General features: G+C 39.6%; 2 protein-coding genes across 3 annotated transcripts in view; one reads left to right on the top strand and one right to left on the bottom strand.

Moving 5' to 3' along the window:
• Positions 1-250: 250 nt before the first annotated feature.
• LOC106896412 (exonuclease GOR-like) lies at positions 251-18,268 on the top strand. Its single transcript, XM_014956394.1, has 17 exons — positions 251-383; positions 4,040-4,332; positions 4,522-5,025; positions 5,561-5,653; positions 6,237-6,438; positions 7,284-7,426; positions 8,274-8,408; positions 9,770-9,866; positions 10,130-10,183; positions 10,652-10,798; positions 11,215-11,328; positions 11,927-12,000; positions 12,274-12,384; positions 12,694-12,809; positions 13,629-13,767; positions 15,036-15,156; positions 18,167-18,268. Exons 1-17 carry the CDS (start codon positions 251-253, stop codon positions 18,256-18,258), a joined length of 2,568 nt encoding a protein of 855 aa, XP_014811880.1. The 3' UTR covers positions 18,259-18,268.
• Positions 18,269-18,380: 112 nt separating this feature from the next.
• The window catches only part of TEK (TEK tyrosine kinase, endothelial), a 42,708-nt gene continuing 39,100 nt past the window's right edge, over positions 18,381-21,988 (bottom strand). For both annotated transcript variants that reach the window (XM_014956435.1, XM_014956436.1), the window contains 2 exons: positions 21,777-21,876; positions 18,381-21,666 (listed from right to left, as the gene is read on the bottom strand). In XM_014956435.1, coding sequence (XP_014811921.1) covers positions 21,592-21,666; positions 21,777-21,876 — 175 coding nt within the window. In that variant the 3' untranslated portion in view covers positions 18,381-21,591. The remainder of the gene's footprint in view (positions 21,667-21,776; positions 21,877-21,988) is intronic.

Genomic DNA, 21,988 nt, shown 5'->3' with positions numbered 1-21,988 from the left:
TCTTTTCCCTTCCATCCTTTCCCCTTCCCCATCCACTTGCCGGCCGCCAAGCCGGCCCGCCCTCCCTCACAGCGCCCGCCCCACCGCTCCCCTCCCACTGGGCGGGCCGGGGCCGACCGCCACCGCTATAGCGTCTGGGGGGGTTCCCGCGCTCTCCCCTCAAGCCGCGACGGTCGCTGGTGGCGGCGGCGGCAGCAGCAGCAGCAGCAGCAGCCGCCCCGGGGTGTTGGGGGCGGCTGTGGGGTGGGCGATGAACCCCGCCAGCTCCTTCAAGGCTTTCTCTTGTGCCGGCGCAGCGGGTGGCGGCAGCACCCAGCGGCCCCGCAGCCGCTACGGGCAGCACCGCGAAGAGCCGCCCTCAGCCGCCGGCGGCCCTTCGCAGGGTGAGGATGGCCGGCCCGGCCTGTCCCATCCCGCCGGGCCTCCCCCCTCCCCGGGGGGGACTGTGGGTGGGTGGGGGGCAGCAGCGAGGGGCTGCCGTGCTGAGGGAGCGGGGCCTCGCCGGTTCTGGGGCGGTTGTGGCTTCCCCGCCGTTGTTGGAGGCGGCAGGTGGTGCGGGAAGGCCGTTCCTGCCTTTTGGGAATGGTGGTTAAATAAAAGGGCTGCGGTACCGTGCGTGAGGGCTGGGGAGTGGAATGACACGAGGGGAGGCCTGTGTGGTCTTGCTTTGGGAGTAGGAGGAAAAAAAAGAATTAATTCAACACCCCCACTGTGGCAAACAGCCGTGACAATACTAGGAGTAGCGTGTAAACTGGTGTTTGTGGTGGTATAATAAAAGCTGGTGAGAAGGGCAACGAAGCTGGTGAGGGGTCTGGAGAATAAATCTTATGAGGAGCAGCTGAGGGAGCTGGGGTTGTTCAGCCTGGAGAAAAGGAGGCTGAGGGGAGACCTTATTGCTCTCTACAACTCCATGAAAGGGGGGTGTAGAGAGGTGGGGGTCAGTCTCTTCTACCAAGTTAGAGGTGATGGGACAAGAGGAAATGGCCTCAAATGGTGCCAGGGGAGGTTCAGGCTGGATATTAGGAAAAATTCTAACACTAAAAGGGTTATTAATCATTGGAACAGGCTGCCCAGAGAAGTTGTTGATTCACCATCCCTGGAGGTATTTAAAAGACAGGTTGACGTAGTGTTTAGTGACATGGTTTAGTCGTGGGTTCTTATTCAGAGTTAGGTTGATGGTTAGACGAGGTATTTTAAAAGTCCTTTCCAACCTAGACAATTCTATGGTTCTGTGGCTTCCTGCTTTCTTGGTAGGAGGATGTCGTCTTTCCTTTGTGGTGCGTGACCTTTAGCCCTTGTAATATGAAGAGCAGAAGCTGTGACATAAATTGCTTTCAGTCTTTGTAAGACACTTGCTGTCCTTCCAGGATAAGCAGTCTGCAGTCAGTCTGCTTGCACATGGGTGAATAACCAGCACTTTCTAATGAAACTTTAGTATGCCTCACCGAAGGTGCCTCACTTCTCAACACAATGAGTAATAAGATTTGTAGCTAGCTTGTTTGATGTTTGTCATGTTCCTCTTTGAGTGTTTTCAGGCAACTGTATGCTGGATTTCATTAGCAGAAATAGTAGTGTGATGAAACTGTTGGCAGTAAAGCCCAATGGGTGTGAGAGGCAAAGGGCAGAGTATTAAAATAACTGAAATGGGAACCACAAAACTTAGCAATACGAACAGCCTCTGTTAATGAAAAAAAGCAACCTGCTTCTGAACTGGACTTGAAAAACTTATAGTTAAAAACAAGTAGCTACTTTCTGATTACCCTGAACTTGGGTTGGTCTCTCACATCCTTTGCTATGGGTTACATTGATAGTTTTAACAGCTGTTTGGTAAGTATGTAGTCCATGAAACCATCAAAGTGTCTCTTACTCTGTTGTGTCTGTTTTTTTTAAGCAGATGCTACTGGTTTTCTGCCTTTCACTGCTAGGGAGTGCCCAAACTTCAGTCACCATGCAGGTTTTCACTCCATGTAATCTCTTTCTGTACAGTCCAGCAGGAGCTGCATGTTACTGTTTCCACAATAAATACCTGGGTTTTCACAGTTACCTATAATGTTTTTTTTTTTTTTCTCAAAGATTTTTGCGCTTGAGCATAAAGAACTGCAGCCTGGAAAAAATACTGGGATAATTTGGTGGTTGCTAAGATCTTGCGCAGTCAGGAAAAAAACAAACCAGTGTGGAGCCATTCCCTTCCTACACTTCTGCTTGCTGGTTTTGCAGGTAGCTAGCTGTGCAGTGTGGTTTGACTTCTTGAAGGCTAAGCCTGTAGGTGTTTCCTCTCGAGCAACCAATGTCCATCATTAAATGGCTTCTGCAGTTTCTAGCAAGCTTGAACACTGAAACTTTGCTCAGAGTCTAGATAGTCAAAGAATAACCCTATAGTGTGGATTGCTGCATAGTTTAAGCTGTATCTCACCTGTATAAAAGGTTAGGAAACATTACCTCTCTCAGATTCTTTGTAAGAACAGTTACCAGCTCACTGTGGCTCCCAGTATTTCTTTGAGGTAGAGGGGTGTGCTGTTTTTGGCTGAGATGGAGTAAGTTTTCTTTGTAGCTCTGCATGGTGCTGAGTTTTGGGTTTCTGACCAGAACAGTGTTGGTAACACAGATGTGTTTTAATTAAATGCTGAAGAGTGTTTGGTCAGCCTCAAGGATGTCTCCATTTCTGATGCAGCCCTGCCGCCGGTTGGGCTGGTGGTGGCCAGGAGGCTGGGAACAGCTAGGACAGCTGACCCCAACTGACCAAAAGAAATCTCCAAACCATACAATCTTGTGCTTGGCAATAAGAGTGGGGGAAAGAAGGAGGAAGGGGAGACACTTCAAGTAATAATTAGGCATGATGAAACCTAGCTTTCCTGGAAGTGCCTAAACATCTGCCTGATGTTGAGAAGCAGTGCATTAATTCCTTATTTTGCTTTGGTTTTGCTCACAGCTTTGCTTTACCTATTAAACCGTCTTTTTCTCAATCCACAAGTTTTCTCAGTTTTACCCTTCTGATTCTCTGCCCTATCCCACTGGGGAAGTGAGAGGGAGACTGCCTGGGGCTCAGCTGCAGGACAGGATTAACGCACAACAACAGGGTGGTGAGACTTTGTGGTAACATCCTGTTCTAGTGTATTGCTATTGTGTTAATGCCAAAATTACTTATTTTTGACAACCTGGAAAGGATCCCATTCACTAACAAAACATGACACTCTAGTAATTCCCCAAAATATTTTGTAATTACTGATACAATTGCTGTTGAAATCAAATGGTGACACGTGTTTTTAAATGACAATGTGGATAGCATTGTTAAAATACACAATTGATGCTAACAGATCTCTTGGACAACAGGGTCTGTATACATTAGTAAAATTTGGGGAGGCTAATAACCTCCATTTTGTGATTTGCCAGAGTAACCATATGAGGATGGAGATAGTGCTTTGAGAATGTGTCAGGCTGAGGTTTGGTAAGCAGTCTACAGCTTATAAAAGCTAAAAAGAGTAAGTCACTTAAATCTGCAGTTGGAAAATTTGACTTTCAAGGCTGCTTAAAGTTTGTGTGCAATTATAAATATGCCTGGCTTGAAATGTTCCTGAGTATTTGGGGAAAATGAGACTTGTAGTCCTGTGCATAATTAATAAAATTGATTATTTCTTTTCCCTCAGCTGAAATCTGTAGATTGCAGTTGAGGATGACTTGATCTAATTTAGTGTCACAGCTGTCTTTCCTCTAAGAGGGCAGATGACTTACAAAAACCCCGAAGAATTAAAATTCGGTCAAGAATGAAACTGAGGAACAGAAGGAACTCTAACAGTACAGTCTTCCCAGTTAAATGGTTATAAACACTTTACACTTTAACTCTTGAAAATGATCTTAAAGTAAGATATTTTCTCCTAATGAAGGCATTGTACTGCATTTTTTAGCATGTGTGTCGTATGGTTTCTGTTTCTTGGTATACAAATAATGGCTGATTTTTTTTTTTAATTAAAAAAATACATTGTTGATTATAGTTGCCCAGCAACTATTCTTTAATATAATTTTCTACAAAATAATTTTGCAGGACTCTCTGTCTCTCCTGTAACAAAGGATGAAAGTGCTACGCAGCAGTGTAAGCCAACTGAAGTAGTTCCATGTGAAAATCAGGATGGGATTTTAAAGTTGTCTCCATTTACGAGTAGATGTGTATCCACAAAGAGGTCAAGAAGCCCTTCCCTAGTGAAAATTGAAATAAAACTTGACGAATCTGATGAGGAATGCAGTCTTGTCATTGATGTGCCACCACAAGCTGTTAATAAAAAGCCAAGAATAAGTAGCAACTGCACAAGTGGGAACAGGGACAAAGAACTGTCTGCTGTAATATGTGAAGGAAAATTACATGATAGTGCCATAGTAGAAATGCTTGGGCATACAGAAGAAAAAACAGAGCAAATTATAACTTTGAGGAGGAATAGCAAAATTTTAAATACAGCTGGAAAACAGGGAACTGTTTTTCAAAAAGCAAATGAGATTTATTTGCCTGATGTAAACACTGATAAATTGAAGGTCTTGGAGGAAAGAGATGCCCTTGCTTATAGCAAGAAGAAACATATATCTTCAGCTGCTTCTATTGAGGCAGACACACAGAAGGGAATTCTGAAGAAAGGGAATGCAGAAACCAATATATTGGTCAAAGCATTTGTTCAGGACCATACTACTAATGAAGATTGTGTGAGCAGTGGAAGAGTAGCACAGTCTGTCTGGTGTACTGGACACTCGTCAAAAGATGAAACTACAATTGAAAGACCTTATAAGGAAATAATAATTAATACAGAGGAACACCAGAGCATAGAAGAGGATGGGGGTAATAATAGCCATACATACCCATATCCAACTTATTACTTAAACAAGGAAGAAAGTGAAAAAACTCTGCTGAGTTCATCAGCTGAGGAAGTGGAACCCAGTGGCGAGGACACAGAGCCCTCTGAATCAGATGATCCTGTAGAGGAGTGTCGGAGAATTTTTGATGAGTTTGAAAGAGAAGCACAAAAGAAGGATGGTGATAAGCAGGTATTTTGTTTCCCTTTCAGGGCTTGAGGTTTTTTTGTGAGCGTAAGAGAGCAGGATGTGATACAGAATCAAGTTCAAATACTCTTTCCAAAATGTGTGTTAGTAAAAGTTAAGTATTTGGGCCTTCAATGCTAGTAAAGTCATAAGGAACACTTAGGATTCTGTAGTCTAGTTTGACAATGGGTGATCTGCATGTTTCCTGAAGTAGAAAATTGCTCCGAATATCTCCTTGCCTAGGGGTAGCCATTTTTACTTTTGCTGCAATAAGGAAAGTTTTAGACATAGTTGTGTATTCAGTAGTCTTTTTCTTATAAACAAATGTAGGAACTTTGAGTACCACTGCCTCTGCTTCAAAGCACTGTGGCTTAACTGTTCTGACTGTAAAATAACTGTCTAATGCTGATGGAACTGTAATTTTCCTGGTGAGGTTTTTTATTGAACATCCTGAAGCACTGGAATGAATGGATCATGAGTATTACTGAAGTCTAGAACTTCGTAACAGTTGGTCCAAAGAGTCTGTTCTTGTTTTTAATAGGCCCGTGGAGGAGATGCAGATCTTAATTTATCAGAAACCAAAGCAAATGCTCCTGGACAAAAGAGGAGAATTGCACACACGGCAAAATTTGATGTGAGTTACAATCTTGTAATAAACTGAAGGTCAACCCAACTTTACTTAATGTCTGTAGACTCGTGTTGAACTTCAGGTTGGCTGAGTCTTGTAATATAACTATAGAATTACTTTGAAATGAATAAGAACAAAAGTCTTTATCAACTCTTTTGTTAAAAGTTGTAGCAAATATCCTAATACTTGGAGTTGGTTCCTGATGCACGTGAAATAAGCTTCTGCCTAGGACAGTTGAGGCTAATGAGTATTGAAAAATCAGATTAGTATCAAGTCATGTACCATGAGATTACAGATACAGTACTTGGAAATCCAAGTTGGAAGCCACTTGGAAGGCAAAGTGGCTGTTGCTTTTGCAGCTTTTACAGTGCTTTATGTGGAAATGTTAATAGCAGGCATAATTCTCTAAGACCCCTTTACCACCCTTGAGCTCTTTCAGTTTGGTATTTTCCTTCCAGGGACAGCATGCTGAGCTCTGAATCTGGTAATAAAATTCAGTTTTAAGAGGCAGTGTGTAGACTTTAACACTATCTTGCCATGATTTGGAACTGCTTGAAATTAACTCTAGATTTGTGTCTGTGCTTATCAGGTACATAAAAATGAAATGGTGCCTTTCAAAGCGCCTCCTTGGCAGCAGGGTCATGATGCAGAAATTCTGCAGGAACGCTGGGAGGCAATGGAGTTTGTAGCTGCAGTTAAAAGGGGACAAGGTTTTATTATTACAACTTCTGAACAGCAGAAGACTACATCTGGAATGTCAGCTGCTCCATTTCAAAGCACTGGACCACTGGGTATGACAGCTTGATCCGTAGGTTTCCCAGAATCACAGAATGGTAGGGGTTGGAAGAGACCTTTGGAGATCATTTAGTCCACCCCCCCTGCCAAAGCAGGGTCACCCAGAGCAGGCTGGACAGGAATGCATCTAGGTGGGTTTTGAATATCTCCAGAGAAGGAGACTCCACAACATCCCTGAGCAGCCTGTTCCAGTGCTCTGGCACCCTCAAAGTAAAGACGTTTATCCTCATGTTGAGATGGAATTTCATGTGTTTCAGTTTGTGCCTGTTGCCCCTTGTCCTATTGCTGGGCACCACAGAGAAGAGTCTGGCCCCATCCTCTTGACACCCACCCTTTAGATGTTTTGACTTTGTTTTGCTTTGGTTAGGCATTGCTTGAATTTACTCCTGTTCTTGTGGTGAATGTGAGTTGTGAGTTGAATGATGGTGAGCCCTTAGCATGTGCAGATAGATGCCTTGTCAAACTACAAGTTTATATCTGAAGTCTTGGTAGCTGTAGTATATTTTGTGCTATGTTCTTTGAACATGTACCGTTTTGACCAAAATCCTGAAAAACATTTGTTTTGGTGTAAGTCTTTTGATACATGAGTTGAAAGAATAAAAAAGAAATCTGGCGAGTTTCCTTTTAGTATTGATATCAGCTGTTATGTTTCTGATATGAAGCATCCAGACCTGCTGAAACAATTTGTTAAATCTTGTGATTTGAAAATCTTAAAAAATTTTACTTTTAACCGGCTTTAACAAAGGAGCTGTGAAATACCTGCGTTCCAGATTAATGTAATTTAAATAATAAAGCTTGCCATTAGGAATTAGATTGAGTCTGTATTTTCTGTGTGTTTCAGCCTCTGTGAATTTGCTTGAAGTTCAGCCTGTTGAGACCAGCAGTGGTCAACTGCCTATACTACTGGAGGGAAATGTTGTAGCAGGAATACCCTGTGAACTTTCTGTTAGTTCATTCCAAAAGACTACTCCTGCCCCATGCAAGGTACTGTAGAGTTACTGCTGCAAAACTTGGATCTGTGAATGGGAACACAAGTGGAAAAACTACGATTGATTTCAAACCGTTTTTCATAATGTCGATCTAATAATGTGGTATCACAGAATCACCAGTATATACACACACATATATATACACACCAGTATAGCTTTTTTAAAAAAATACTTTTTTCCTGTGTGCTTTAATAAAGCTGCTATGCAAGTTGTATTTTCATTCTCCTTGGTTGTACTAGCCAGCACTACACGAAAGTAAGCAATTTAATATGTAAATTGTTAATTGAACTGGTTGTGATGGAAGAATTGTTAGTTTGTTTTCAGTTAAGTCATACTTGTTCATTGGTTATAAGCATATTGTGATAAGCAAAAACTATATTGCATTTTCTAGCAGAGGCTACGGGTTCCTAAAACTAAACTAATTTTTTTCTGTCTAGTTCATTCGGTTTTTAGTTTATGCTGTGGGTGAAGTACTGCCTGAAATAAAGGCCAGAAAGAAAGTGTAAGTTAAATCATGACTGAACTGCCAGTGCTTGCTGAAGGACAGAATTTTCTGTAAGAAAAAATAAGTTAAAGTTCTGTGAGGTAATAAAGATATTTTTTGAGCAGAAGACTACTTTGTTTAGCTCAAGCAGAGAAAACTTCTATAGCTGCTATTTCTGATGGTTGTTTCTGGCTCCCTGTCATGTGCAACTCCAGTTTTCTGACTAGCTATTAAGCAACGTTTGATTTTATATATTTTTTTTTTTTTCTCTGAGGATGGGCAAAAGAATGTCTTAATGTTTGTTACATATTGACCACATTAATATCGTGGGGTGGGGTGTATGGTTTGTTTTTTTAAGGTTTCTACTCGGAAAAGGCCTTCTGTTCCAGAATCAGGATCCAAAGTACCATTTGAGACAAGACAGCGATATGTCAATTGTTTTTTTGCAGAATGCCTCAAGACTTGTAGCACAGTGAATGAAGCTATTCACAAGGTTTGTAATGTTTTATAGATCTGTAAGTTTCCTCTTCTGAATTAAGTCAACAGATCTTATCTTGCACAAAGTTTTGGTGGATTTTTTTTTTTAAGGCAAATATTTCAGATTTTCAGTAAGCAGAAGTTAAAATGTAGTCAATCTTGTACTTTCCAGTGTTTTCACTTTCGGTCTTCTCCAAGTAAAAACATTTGTCTTTTTGGAAGCTAATCAGCAGTGCTAAAGACATGTTATTTTATTATTAAAAAGGAAAAGCTTTTCTTTTGCCAATGCAAAAAAATTTTTTTCTTGTGAATACTGGAGGCTTTCTGGAATATAATAAGGACTTTGAGATGTGTTTAGGACGGGAGGAAACCATGTTTGAAGAACAATTGTAAATCCATCAATCATTTTGAGCTTTTGATCTTGTACTTATCATTTATACCGCACCAAGTGCTACTCAAGCTTAAAGCCAACAGACACGGCCTGTCAGGCACAAATATCCAGAGCCTAACCTTCAGATGATCTAAATTTCTTGCGTGCTGGAAATCAAAAGACTTCGGAGGTGTTCTGATAAGGCTCTGTATGTGTATTTAATTATACATTGAATGAAAGCTTGTAGATCTATCAAATGTTACTATTCTGCCATTTGCAGTGTGTTCTCGCTATTATGCAGCATAACTTGGTATGCCTGACTCTTCATTCTCATTAAGGAATGTTTCATTTAGCTTCCCTTTAATGTCCACCTGTGTTATTTCTCACCTTCATCAGTTCTCCACTTTCGCTTTTTGTCTGCTTAGAGGTTCAAGCCTGTGAATTGTAATTGCTGTAGTCATTGTTAGAAGGCACTGTTCATGCCTGAAATGAGCTTCTTTTGTTGACTACATAGATAGTGTAGACAGTGAAATAAAACCAGGGAAGAAGTATTTTTCTTCCCCCAGAAGATTAATTAATGTACTCCTTGTTCTGAGTGTGCTTCTTTGTGGTTAAAAGGTGCTGCATCTTCCTTTCACTTGTTTCTTATGACATTACAGAAAGAAAATGAAGGAAACAGTTATTGTCCAAAAAAAAGCAATAATGCCTCCTTTGAAAGCAGGATCAGAAGATGCTGTCTGTAGCCACAGGAACAGTTACCCTAAGAGTGTTCAACTTCCTGGATTAGTTTTGAATTCTGAGTTGGAGCACTGATTTGGCTCACAGATCTTTGCTTCATAACTACAGAATTTGACTACTGTTTCTGTGTCTCCTGTTGCACTTCAGATTTAGGACAGTATGTGCATCTAGCTCTAAGTTCAGGATCTCAGATTCTAAATGGCAGTGCTTTTTGTAGAACATACAGTTCTCTGCTAACACTCAATTTCTTTTCTTTCTTTTAAATATAGGCCCTGCTGGAAGAGCAATCTGTTTATGAACATTGTGGCAGTAAAAAAATGTACCTGAATTTTGCTGTGAAGACTCTCAAAAAGCTGAGAGATCATGGTACTTTTGCTTTCTATTAAGACTTTTTTTCTAAGTGGATTGTAAACGTAGAAATTAGAGCATCAAAGAAACATCTCAAAAGGATTATTTAGTTTAACTTTACTAAAGATATTTCTGTAGGTTTAAATCACTGTCACTGAATATGTCAGTGCCATATGTCACTGAAATAAATTGGTGTTTTCATTTATTAGTATTTGCTTAGGATATTAATAGGAAACCTAAAATTGAGAAGAAATGATAAAAATTTTTTTTCCCGCATCCAGGACAACCTGGTAACAGCAGGTCATCCAGTGGCACTGAGTCAGAGCAAGAGAAAGGTAAAGAAAGGGGGAAGAGAGATGACAGTTCTTCACTTAAGCTTGTAAATGGGCTTATATCAGCATGAAAATAGTGCTCTGGTTTTGGTCAAGCTTTATCTATTAGCCACTGCAAGGCTTTCCAGCACAATTCCTTATTTACATCTGAAGGCTCATTTTTAGGGGAAAAATGTTGAACTTGTTTGAAAAGAGTGTGTTCTTTAATATTGCATGCCTAGCCTTTCTGTGGTAGCTAGTGAATTAACTTCCCTATTGTTTAGTGTCTTTGTTTTGAATAATACTTCATCTCTATTCACTTCTAATTGCTCTGAGGTAGAAGCGTGTAGTGGTTGCATGTCATAATGCACCTTTGTCATTTCAGTTTCATTTTACTTTGGAAGTACTAGGAAATTTAAGTGCTATTTATATTTGTTCTAATACTGCTTAGGCTTTGGGTTTACTTATAACATTTGGTTGTGGGTTTTTTAGCTTTTACAGATGGTGCTCTATATGAACTTTTAAAAGATTATCTTCTGACTGAGGAACAATTGAATGAAAATAACTTCCCCCGACCGAATCCTGAAAAAAACGGTAGTGCTATACTTACTGGGATTGTAAAAAATGCTGTATATGATGGTAAGTGCCTCGTAGGCTTGCAACAAAATTGAAGTTCAGTCAGTGGTTCACAGAACAAAAAAATGAGCAGGTATAAAATTATACATTACAGCAGTGTTCTGTATTTAGTGCCTGGCCTACCAGTGAATTCCCAAGCTTTTCAACTAAACCGTGAGGCTTCATAGCTCTTTTCATTTTTGTTTCAACATAGTAATTGAAAAAGTTGCTGGTAAACTTCAATTTATTATTGTCCTATAGAGGAACTAGTTTGGTGAGGTATTTTTATACATGGCTAATTTGGGAGGCTGCTTATGTATTGATAATCTGCTTTCACAATTACTGTTCATATAACTTATATTTCAATTCAGCATTTTTTAACTTAATGGCAAGCCAGCTAGGAAATATGCTCTGGTTTTATTTTTTTTATTTTTTTTTAGCTTTCAAAAGAGTGTGCTGTAGATGTGGTGAGGTATACAGTGTTACATCTTCAGGAGAACATAGACGTAAAGAAGAATGCAACTATCATTCTGGTAGAGTGTTGGAACAAAGAGGTGGGTAGCCTTGGCATTCAGTCTTTGCAGAAGCTGTTAAAAAGTGTGTCTCATGTTTCATACACTGATCTTGTTCACTTTTGACTTTTTTGTACAAGGTTCAGCTGAGATACATTCTGCTGTACTTTTGGGAATGTGGCTAGTTAGTAAAGTCTGTTTTCTCTGAATATGTCACAACTTTAGGAAAGCTGATGTTAGTAAAACCGTGTGGGAAGAAGCTAGAAAAATGTTCATTGTGTGATCTTGCACTGACTTGTAAGTGAACTTTGTCATCTTTTCCCAGACATACTTAAATACTCAGAAACTAGATTAAATATTTCCCTCAGGAGGAACCTTCTCAACCATACTACAAGTTTCTCTTTCCTATTTTTCCTATTCATTGGCAATTCTTTTTTTTTTTTTTTTTTGATGAAAACATTGTTTCAGAAGGAGATGATGTACAGTATGTCATCTTGCATAGGTGGGACTTGTTTCTTACCATAGTGCAGTCTTAGGAGAAAATGGAAAAGAAATTTGAGAGGAGTCAGGGTTCTGATTTGTTTGTGCCATTGCTAGTTGCTGCAAAAACTGCTCAATTTTCAACTTTTCTTTTTGGCAGTTCCTGGTGGCATGGAAAAACGCTATAGATGTTGTGAGAGAATAGTTGGGTCTTCCGGATGTCAGACTGCAAAGGTAGAAATAATGTTTTCAGAAGGTTTGTCTAATGCGGTGTCTCAGTTTTGCTTTCTGTGTCCTTTTGAGTTAAAGCTGGGTCATAGCTTTCTGTGAATGGTCTGGTATAAGCCTTTTAAGTTTATTTATACTATTTAGTAAATTATGTGGCAAGAATTATTGGTAAGAAGTATTATATATGCTCCTGAATCTGTTAGAGAAACAAATTGTCTGGCAATTTGGGTAAGATATGTCTAGCAAACTTGCACTTAAGTACTAATGCAAACCTTGCAGCTTCATGTTCATGATGGAAGAAGCAACAAGTTGGAAGGCTTCATGAAGACATTAACCAAATCACCACCTTTTGATGGAAACTATGGTGTATATGCTTTGGACTGCGAGACGGTATGAGCCACCTGAAAAGTTTGGTTCAGTTAATAGAAAACTGATTTTCTGTTTATGAAACCATTTCCTAGCTGTAGTAGTTTGGAGTTCATGTCTCAGAGGTCTGCAGAGCTCTGACTAGTAACTATACACGACTAGACCTTCAGTCTAGTTACTCTACATGACTAGACCTTTAGTGTGGAAAATGCAGTAAGCAAAGTAATTTGGATTTGCTGAGTTGGTAGCCAGTTCTGCTTTCTGTACAACTTACATAATGTAAGGCAACATCATTGCTGTGTAAATGCTTGTTAAATTTACTTTTTTCTTCAGTGTTACACAACCCACGGCTTGGAACTAACTAGAGTGACAGTGGTTGATGCTAAGCTACAGGTTGTCTATGATACATTTGTTAAACCAGATGGTAAAGTTCTAGACTACGATATAAGGTATGCTAATTAGTCTATAGTCCTTCAGGATTAGATAAGAAATTGGCAGATAACTATATAAGAAGAAACATACCTCTCAAATGTCTATTTCTTTTGTTCTTAAAGGCTCAATTAAGAAGTATTTTTCTCTTTGCCTAATTCAATTTATTTTTTCCCACATTTGAAGACTTCTTCTCCCCTTCCTTTAAAAGAACCCCAAAATTAAACTAAACCTCCCAGAACTTGCTAAATTCTCTAAGGGGATAGAGGCAAATGCAAATTTCGTCTATAAATGTCTCAGATAACGCATCAATTGACTGTACTGCTTTTGAGGCCATCAGATAGCCAGCTCTTGTTAAGCTGTACTGTATTTAGTGCAGATAGCTTGTATTTGGTCTTCCTATTGGGTTTGGTCTTTGAGAGCTGGAAGACATGTTTTCAATTCCTGTTAGTTTTTTTTTAAAGTCCTGCAAGTGCTGTGAGACGAAACACAGGTTTTGAGCCTCGCTGTAAAAAAAGTTAGATGAGAAACAACATAATGTATTCCTACTAATTCAACATTCATTGCTCAGAGCCTTGTCTTTTGTCCATGCTCAAAAAACGGCCTCAGTTGCTTGTAGTGGTAGAGCTAAGTTAAGATCACTTATCTTAGTTTGTCTTGCACTACCTAGGTGAAAAGGAAGAAAATGAAAAAATGCCTTATGTTGACTTCAACACTGTGTGATTTCAAAGTTGATTAGTGTTAACTGCAGATGCTGGGGGAATGACCACTGTAAACTTTGTTCTTCTACGTATTTCTCAGTGTCTCTGTTAATGAGGCTCTTCTAAATCTGTCTTTAGGCTCTCTGGAGCAAGAGAGGATGATCTGAAGAATACCACAACATCTCTTCGGGATGTACAGGCAGTACTGCTAAACTTGTTCAGTGCAGATACAATTGTGATTGGACACAGTTTAGAAAATGGCTTATTCACTCTCAAGGTAAAATAACATTTTTAAAGCCAGTTTAAGAGGTGACTGCTTTACTGTGTTCTAAGTAATTTCAAAAAGGAAAAGAATGTTGCATTTCAGCAGATCAACATGGATGAAAAGAAAGAATTAAATGTACTTGATTGTTAAATGATAGCTGTATTAAAGATAATACTACATTTGGAGAAGGAAGAGATGTTTATGCAAACAAATATGGTGAAGATTCTGACATTTGGGTTTTCTATTTTGCTGTTTTGCCCTTCCGGCTATGCAGCCATACATCACCACTGAATAACAGTGTCTTTATCTCTGGGTTCACAGAACCCTAGAATGTATGTGTCCTGATCTTGCTGAACTCATGCCGGTAAATGCATAAAAGGCAGTGACAATTCAAGAAATGCTAAGGTATTGCTTTTAGAATCTCTGAAAACAATTATGCTGCCTGCCAGGTAATTACCATAGGTACCAGAAATGCATGGATTATACTATTAAATATCAAAGGCAGCAATATTCCATAAGAAACATAGCCATCTTCTCAGGAAGGTTTGGGGGGATCTTATCAATGTACATACCTGAAGGGAGGGTATGAACAAAACTGAGCAAGGCGCTTTTCAGTGGTGTGCAGTGACAGGACCAGAGGCTATGGGCATAAACTGAAGCATACGGGGTCCCCTCTGAACATCAGAAAACAATGTTTCACTGTGAGGGTACCAAGCACTGGTACAGGTTGTCCAGAGACATTGTGGAGTCTTTGATCTTGGGGATGCTCAAAAGCTGACTAGACATGGTCCTGGGCAACCTAGTGGTGCTGTGTGAGTAGGGAGTTTGGACAAGATGACTTCCAGAGGTCCCTTCCAACCTCAACCATTCTGTGATTATTACTAATGAAGGAATTAGAATTTAGTTTGGGCTTCTACACTGATGATACCTAAAGGCCAAAGCAAATGAAACTTTGCAGTATGGTATTGTCTATCTAAAAACAGAAGTCACCATGTTCACTGTATATATACAGCTATTGTGTAAGTGTCAGTGCAGTGTACAGAAATCACTGTGAAGTATAATATTTCCGCAGTTTTTGCTCTGGGGATTGCTCTTCTATAATGAATAGAGGAACACAGGACAGATAATATTTGGGCCTCAAGAATTAGTTTGGGTATCTCATTGAGAAAGGAAATCGTTTAGATGCCAGGTGGGATTTCTTTAATAAATAAATAAATAAAGGAGATGCAAGACTCCAACTGGATGTTTAGTTATTACTGTGGCCTCTACTGTTTTTCCAGCTAATTCATGACACGGTAGTGGACACATCAGTAGTGTTTCCTCATCGTCTGGGTTTGCCTCACAAAAGACCACTTGCAAGTCTGATGGCTGACTACCTCAGGAGAATTCATCAAGATGATGGTAAGAGCTCAGGTTCTTATTAAGCAATTGGTGTTTTGCGTCATGAAATGGGAGACAGGAGTAACCCAGAAAATGGAAAAGGTAGGCATGCACTTGCTGTCATTTAAAGCTTTGTCTTGGATACCTTTACTTCAACAGTATAGTAAAAGCAGAGGATGTACCTCAAGTGTAAGATGTTGTGGCTTAACTCTGGGTGGCAACTATATACCACACAGCCATTTACACAGTCAATGTTTCTTACACAGTCACAGTTTCTTTCCTATGTAGAAGGGGCATTCTAACATATATTTCAAGATTCACTCTTCAGCTGGGGTTTTCAGTAGTAAAATTACAGTAAGTTTCTTGGCTGTCAAAGACAAATCAATGAATCTGTTCTACAGTGCGTATAGTACTTCTGGAACATTGCGTTTGACAGTTATATTTTGCAGTTATATTTTTGACTGTGCCATTCTAAATAATTTGTTTTAGTCTTAGAACAAATTAAACTGAGTATCTAATAAACTGGCACATTTGCTTTTATCAGTGAAGCCTTCTAGACAAAAAATAATATTCTGTTCTGCTAACATGTCTTCATTGCCCAGGGAATGCATAAATGGTCACATTGAGCAAACCTTGATGAGCTTTGATACCCAGTGGAGCAGCTGACCGCTGCATCTGAAAGTTTATAATGTCCTCTGACTTCCTTTGCTCTGACAGTCTGATGTACAGCACTGTGGTGAGGATAAGGGGAACATCAAAAGTTATTTCCTAAAGACTTTAAGATGGCTATCTCAAATAGCTGAAACTCTGCCTTTAGCAGATTCTTCTTCCTACGTCTGGATTTAGTCATCCTTTATTGATTTGAGCTAAAATCTAAGTTTACCCTATAGAGCTATGTAGCTGCCATTTCTAGAAAAATGGGTCTTCATCACAACAACTCCATGCAACGCTAAAATCTTGGGCTGGAAAGCTTCCTGGCAGAAAAGGACATGAGGGTGTTCGTCGACAGCCAGCTGAGTATGAGCCAGCAGTGTGGCCAGGAAGGCCAACAGCATCTTGGCCTGTATCAGGAGCCGTGTGGTGAGTAGGATTAAGGAAATGATTGTCCCTCTGTGCTCGGCACTGGTGAGGCCCCACCTTGAGTACTGTGTCCAGTTTTGGGCCCTTTGCTATAAGACAGGCATTGAGGCGCTGAAGTGTGTCCAGAGAGGGGCAAATAAGCTGGTGAGGGTTCTGGAGAACAAGTCTTATGGGGAGTGGCTGAAGGAACTGGGGTTGTTCAGCCTGGAGAACAGGAGGCTGAGGGGAGACCACTCTCTGCAACTACATGAAAGGAGGTCATAAAGAGGTAGTGGTTCGTCTTTTCTCCCAAGTGACAAGTGATAGGATGAGAGAAAGCAAGTGTGTCCAGAGAGGGGCAAATAAGCTGGTGAGGGTTCTGGAGAACAAGTCTTATGGGGAGTGGCTGAAGGAACTGGGGTTGTTCAGCCTGGAGAACAGGAGGCTGAGGGGAGACCACTCTCTGCAACTACCTGAAAGGAGGTCATAAAGAGGTAGGGGTTCGTCTTTTCTCCCAAGTGACAAGTGATAGGATGAGAGAAAGCAATCTCAAGTTGTGCCAGGGGAGGTTTAGATTAGATATTAGGAAAAATGCCTTCACTGAAAGGATTAGCAAGCATTGGAACAGGTACCCCAGGGAAGGGATTGACTCACCATCCCTGGAGGTGACATGTAGACACGGTGCTTAAGGACATGGTTTAGTGGTGGTTTTGTCAGTGTTAGGTTGATGCTTGGACTAGATGATCTGAAAGGTCTCTTCCATCCTAGGCAGTTCTATAGTGCAAAGAAGCAATACCTTTTTCTTTTTGAGCCACTAGCTCAGAAATGTAAAATGGAGAAAGGATTATTCCACCTTCAAATGAAATTGCTGAACTGTATGCTTTCAGATTGTTTTCTTCCACAACTTTTTTTGGTTTCTGAATAACCAGCCCATCCCCCAAACCTGTTTGTCTAAGATCTTATATACCTTTATTAAAACTTCTATGCTGAAAATGGTATCTTTGTTTAACACAACTTAAATCATACAGGATTTAATTTCCCTTTATCAGATCATATAGGGTTTACTGAAGGACACATATCCCAATTAATCAATGTGACGATTTGTTACTGTGCCAGATTTGTTTTGAAGATGATTGCTGAATATAGTAGGTCTGTTCTCCCTCCACCTATCCTAAAGTTGCTTGGACAGCCCCAACCTGCAGTTTTGGCTTTTAGTAAGAACCGCTTAGAACTTTCAGTAGTTAACTAACTGCTAATCCTGGCAGCCAGCGTTTTCTTCTGTTTACTCAGTGTTAGGAAGGGTATTCTGATGCCTACATCAAGTGCCAATTAATGAGAGAATTGTATTCATTTCTTCTTTGGATGACTACCACTGTTTTCCAGCCAGAATACATTAAAACCTTTCTAGTGTACTTTTTACAGTTATGGGAATTGTATAAAAGGTGTAGACTTGTAAATTGTTTTTAAGCTTTGATTAAACATGTAATAAAAATGTATAACCGTATGTAATTTAGATCCTTTAACTCTATTCTGTTTAGATTTTGTGAAGCTTTCAGTGGATCGAGACAATTAGATTGTCCTTAATTTGCCAGTGTAGAAATTGACTATCTAGTTGCAAAATCAACTTGTCCTCTGTCACTCTTTCAACTTCTGATTTGAAATGATGTCACTTGGAGAAGCTGGTTTTCCAAAGATAGTTATGTTGAATACTTCAGGTTACTAATCCAGGCTCCATTGGACATTGCAGCTGGAGGATCTGGTGGGAAACTGAGTATTGCCAGACAATACTGGACTGCTAGAAGCATGTGGTTATTAACATTGAATCTGATACTAAGAAGTTGCACCAAAAACTGTCTGAATACCAAGTATTGTCTTAATATTCTTAACAGTTGTTCAACTTAATAAACGAAGCTACCACTCTTTTAAAAATAAATAAATAATGTAACACTTTTTTTTTGTTGTTCTCCTCTAGTTGGGGGTCATAATTCCAGGGATGATGCAATTGCTTGTATGGAGCTAATCCTTTGGAAGGTCAAGGAGGACAATAAGAAGAGAAAAGAGTGATTATTATGGCTTTGAAGGAACAAGATGGGGGATGGAAAATCAACCTCAGTTTGGCTTACCGGTCTCTAATGCTTCAGTACCAATTATTTTTCTGATGTAAAAAAGAGGAAAATTGCAAAATCTAATGGAAAAACTCAACTGTATTTACTTCTGAAGCTTAGGATGTACAGGAAGGAGAAAACACAAATGCACAAAATACATACAAGTAAGATGCACTGAGTAAATTCTTGTGTTAAATAGCAAACCCGTGTGTGCTTTCAGTTCTGTTAAAGGAGTATTATTTCTGCAATCATTCTTACTACTCTGTGTAGCTGAAAACTGTCATGTACAGTAAGTGAAGGTGCTGATTGTTTGGAGTTCTAGATACACATTTTGATTTCACCTTTTTCAGCCTCTGAAATAAAATTGAGGTTTTTGCTGCATGATAAAAGTTTAAGATTATTATTTTCTTTTCCCCTGTCCTTTCTCCTTCTCTCTCTCTCTCTGAAAGCAGATGGTGAGGCAGAAAACAAACTTAGTCATGCGTAATATACTAATTGACATAAAAAGGCATAATGGTAGAAATGTGACCTCTTCTGAAGCAGAATCAGCTGGTCTCTTTTAAATAAGTTGAGCCTGTAGGAAGCTATTCAAGTATAAAAGCAATATGCTTTGACTTATAAGGTTCCCCAAAAGTAGAGCATTTCAAGAAGTAAATATTTTCACTACTCCAGCTAAAATTGGACTATGCTCCCAGGTATAATGACCTGTCTTCTGCTTAAGGTAGGATTCAGATTCTGCTGCCTTCAGAGAGAGATTTTAAAGTCTGTTGCCACTTATTTTGTATGAAGGAAGCAGAAGGAAATGAAGATGTAAGAATGGATGACATTTTTTGTACACCACTACCTCTGAGCTGAAGTTATGCTTTGCAGTGGTTCGTCAAAGAAAGCTGAGAGTGGTAAGGAAGAAATTCTTCACTGAGGACCCCATAGGAGAAGATCAGTGGTGTAAACAAGATCTCACAGTTCTCAGTCATGCCCTGAACAATGAGGACACTGCATGACTAAATCTATATTGAAGGTTAAAACTCAGTACAGCTGGTTCTTATGCATTAAAGTACTTGGAGAGTGCATCCTGTTCTGAGAGATGGTGACCTGCAATTTACTGTATTTAGTTTAATTGTTCATGCTCTTTAGCTGGGCCTCTGCGTATTTTCTGCATTTCCCTTCCCTCACCTTGCAGAGTTCACAGAACCACAGTAAGCTGGGATTGACAGGCATCTGAGGAGATCATCTAGTCTAGTCCTCTGTGATGTCCGGTCAGGTTTTGAGTATCTCTAAGGCTGGAGCCTCTACAACCTTTCTGGGAAATCTTTTCCATAGCTTGACCACCCTCAATGGAATTTCCTAGATTTCTGTTTATGTCCACTGCTTCTCATCCTGTCACTGGATACTGCTACGAAGAGGCTACTCCCATCTGCCTTGCTTCCTTCCATTGGGTATTTACATGTTTTGATGAGATGTATGTAATAGCCAACATTTTGTCTTTCAGTTTCAGCAAATGCCTGACCATTATATTTTGAGCAGCCGAGAGGGGCTGTGTTTGACTTTACAGTTGTGTCAGGCACCGTGTGTCCACAGAGAAGTAAGAATTAAATATCCCCATTATTTAAGACCAGATGTGTGCTTCTTTTCGGGTGAGGAGTAGGAGAAGTGCAGCCCTTGAGTGGATCAGCTGAATTCAGACATCTTCAAGGGTCATTGTACCTTACTTTTCAGCTAATCTACTGAGGGTAAAGGTGCTTGTTTGGAATTTTTAGTACCCCTCCCCTTGTGATGGTGTCTAGTGAATCTTGCATTATGCTAGCCAGTGATGTCTGTTCTCAGATAATTTCTTAGCTTACCTGCCAAGCACACTGTGCTTGGTGGAGGCATATAAAGAATGTTAGATGTGGAGTATTTGGAATAATGGAAAACTGTGTGCACTGGTAGCATTATGCTCTTGACAGCAAAGAAACAAATAGGAGACACCTGGGAAAGAGGGGGCATGGGCTCTGATGTATTGTGCTGTGGAAGGCAGAATATACAACCTGCTAATGGCTAAGCTGAAAACTTTTGTATGCCACCTACTGCCATAAACTGGGCTTTCCAGCACTGAATAACAAACAATAAAATCTAGCTACTGAACCTGGGATACCCAGTGCACATTGCAAGCATAGAAGCAGTTCTTCTATTTGACACTCTAACAGAACTAGTGGATGTTCTGTGAGGTCTAGGTTGAATAGAGACATCTCAGGTTGTGTATTGCTTACATGACGTTTGAATAGGGTAAGATCCCACACGATTGACTTAGTATCAGAAGCTCAGCCAATCCTGCCTCTATTTGTCTAACCTAAGGACTAGAAGATCTTTCTGGCAGGCCAAATATCATAGTTCTGAAGCATTTGAGTACAGTACTTTCAAGAGGCCATACCACACTACGGACTGCATAACAGATAAAATAAGCAAAAGTAAGTAAGCCCTGCTTGTAAATAATAGGTAGTAATTTATAATTATGCAGTGAAATTATTAATTGAAATACAAATTGAATGAGCCTCATGTATATTGAGGCTAATTGTAAAAATGTATTTTACTATACGTAGTATGTTCCTCAGTCCTGTGCTTCATGATAATTGCCATATGGCTGCCTCCGATTGCATATATTTTAAAGTGTTTAATGCTTATTTTGCATATAGCGAAACTCTGGCTTAAACTGGACAATGAAAGAGCAATACCATGCCTTATATCTTATGAGTGTCAATAGAATTTTTGAAGAGATTATTTCTACTAGCTCACTTTTACATTCAAATAGGAGTCTTACTTTATTATCATTGGTGAGCCTACTGATTTGACATCTGCTTGTAACTCCCATTATCACATTGAGCTTAGCATTATTTTTTTTTTTAAAGTTACAACGAAATGCCTATGAAATACTGCTATAAGATGCTGATTTTGCTATCAGTAGCTCCTGGAAAGTATCAAAAATACCTAAGGTGGCAATACCTAATGTGTTACAGTAATTATATGTATGCACTATATCTAGATGACTAGGAAGATACAAAACCCTGCATATGAAACAGCAAATTTCATTACTTCAGTCTGTTCCAGCTCTGAACAGTATACACACTTCTACAGCCTGTGGAGGCAGAGGTTAATGTGTGATATACACATACATATCTGTAGTAAAACAGTATTACTGTATTATATACAGTTAGAGCTATACACAGTTCTACACAGCAGATCACATTTTGGGCTCCAGCAAATTGAATTTTGGTTTTCTTCAATACATCATTGATGAATGAAGAGTTGTCCTGTCTTAAGCAGCTTCTTCAGCGGAGCAATCAATGCCTGCATAAGTAAACTTCTCGTATAGGGTAGTATTCACGTAGGTCTGGGAAGGAAATAAGCAGAAAGCATGTGATGCAACATGTGTTACCTCAAGAATCCTAAACTATTCTGAAATTGTCATTGCCTAATTATTTTCTAGGGATTCGTTTTTACCTTCCTTTCTTCTAACATCCTGTTCAGTGACACCAGTATCTGAGCAAATGATGGTCTTTCGTATGGTTTCTCTCTCCAGCACTGTCTCATTAGGTCATACCTTTAAAAATCAAACACATACATTTAAAAATCAAACACCAACAACTGATTATTTAGATAGATAGGTTAAAGTTACAAGTTCATGTTTATTGGAAGATTGTGCACATTCTATT

Source organism: Calidris pugnax, unplaced genomic scaffold (assembly GCF_001431845.1).
Source record: "Calidris pugnax isolate Ruff unplaced genomic scaffold, ASM143184v1 scaffold262, whole genome shotgun sequence".
In the NCBI taxonomy this organism is placed as follows: domain Eukaryota; kingdom Metazoa; phylum Chordata; class Aves; order Charadriiformes; family Scolopacidae; genus Calidris; species Calidris pugnax.
The sequence above is the reverse complement of the archived record's forward strand: the minus strand, read 5'-3'. Positions and strand labels throughout refer to the sequence as shown.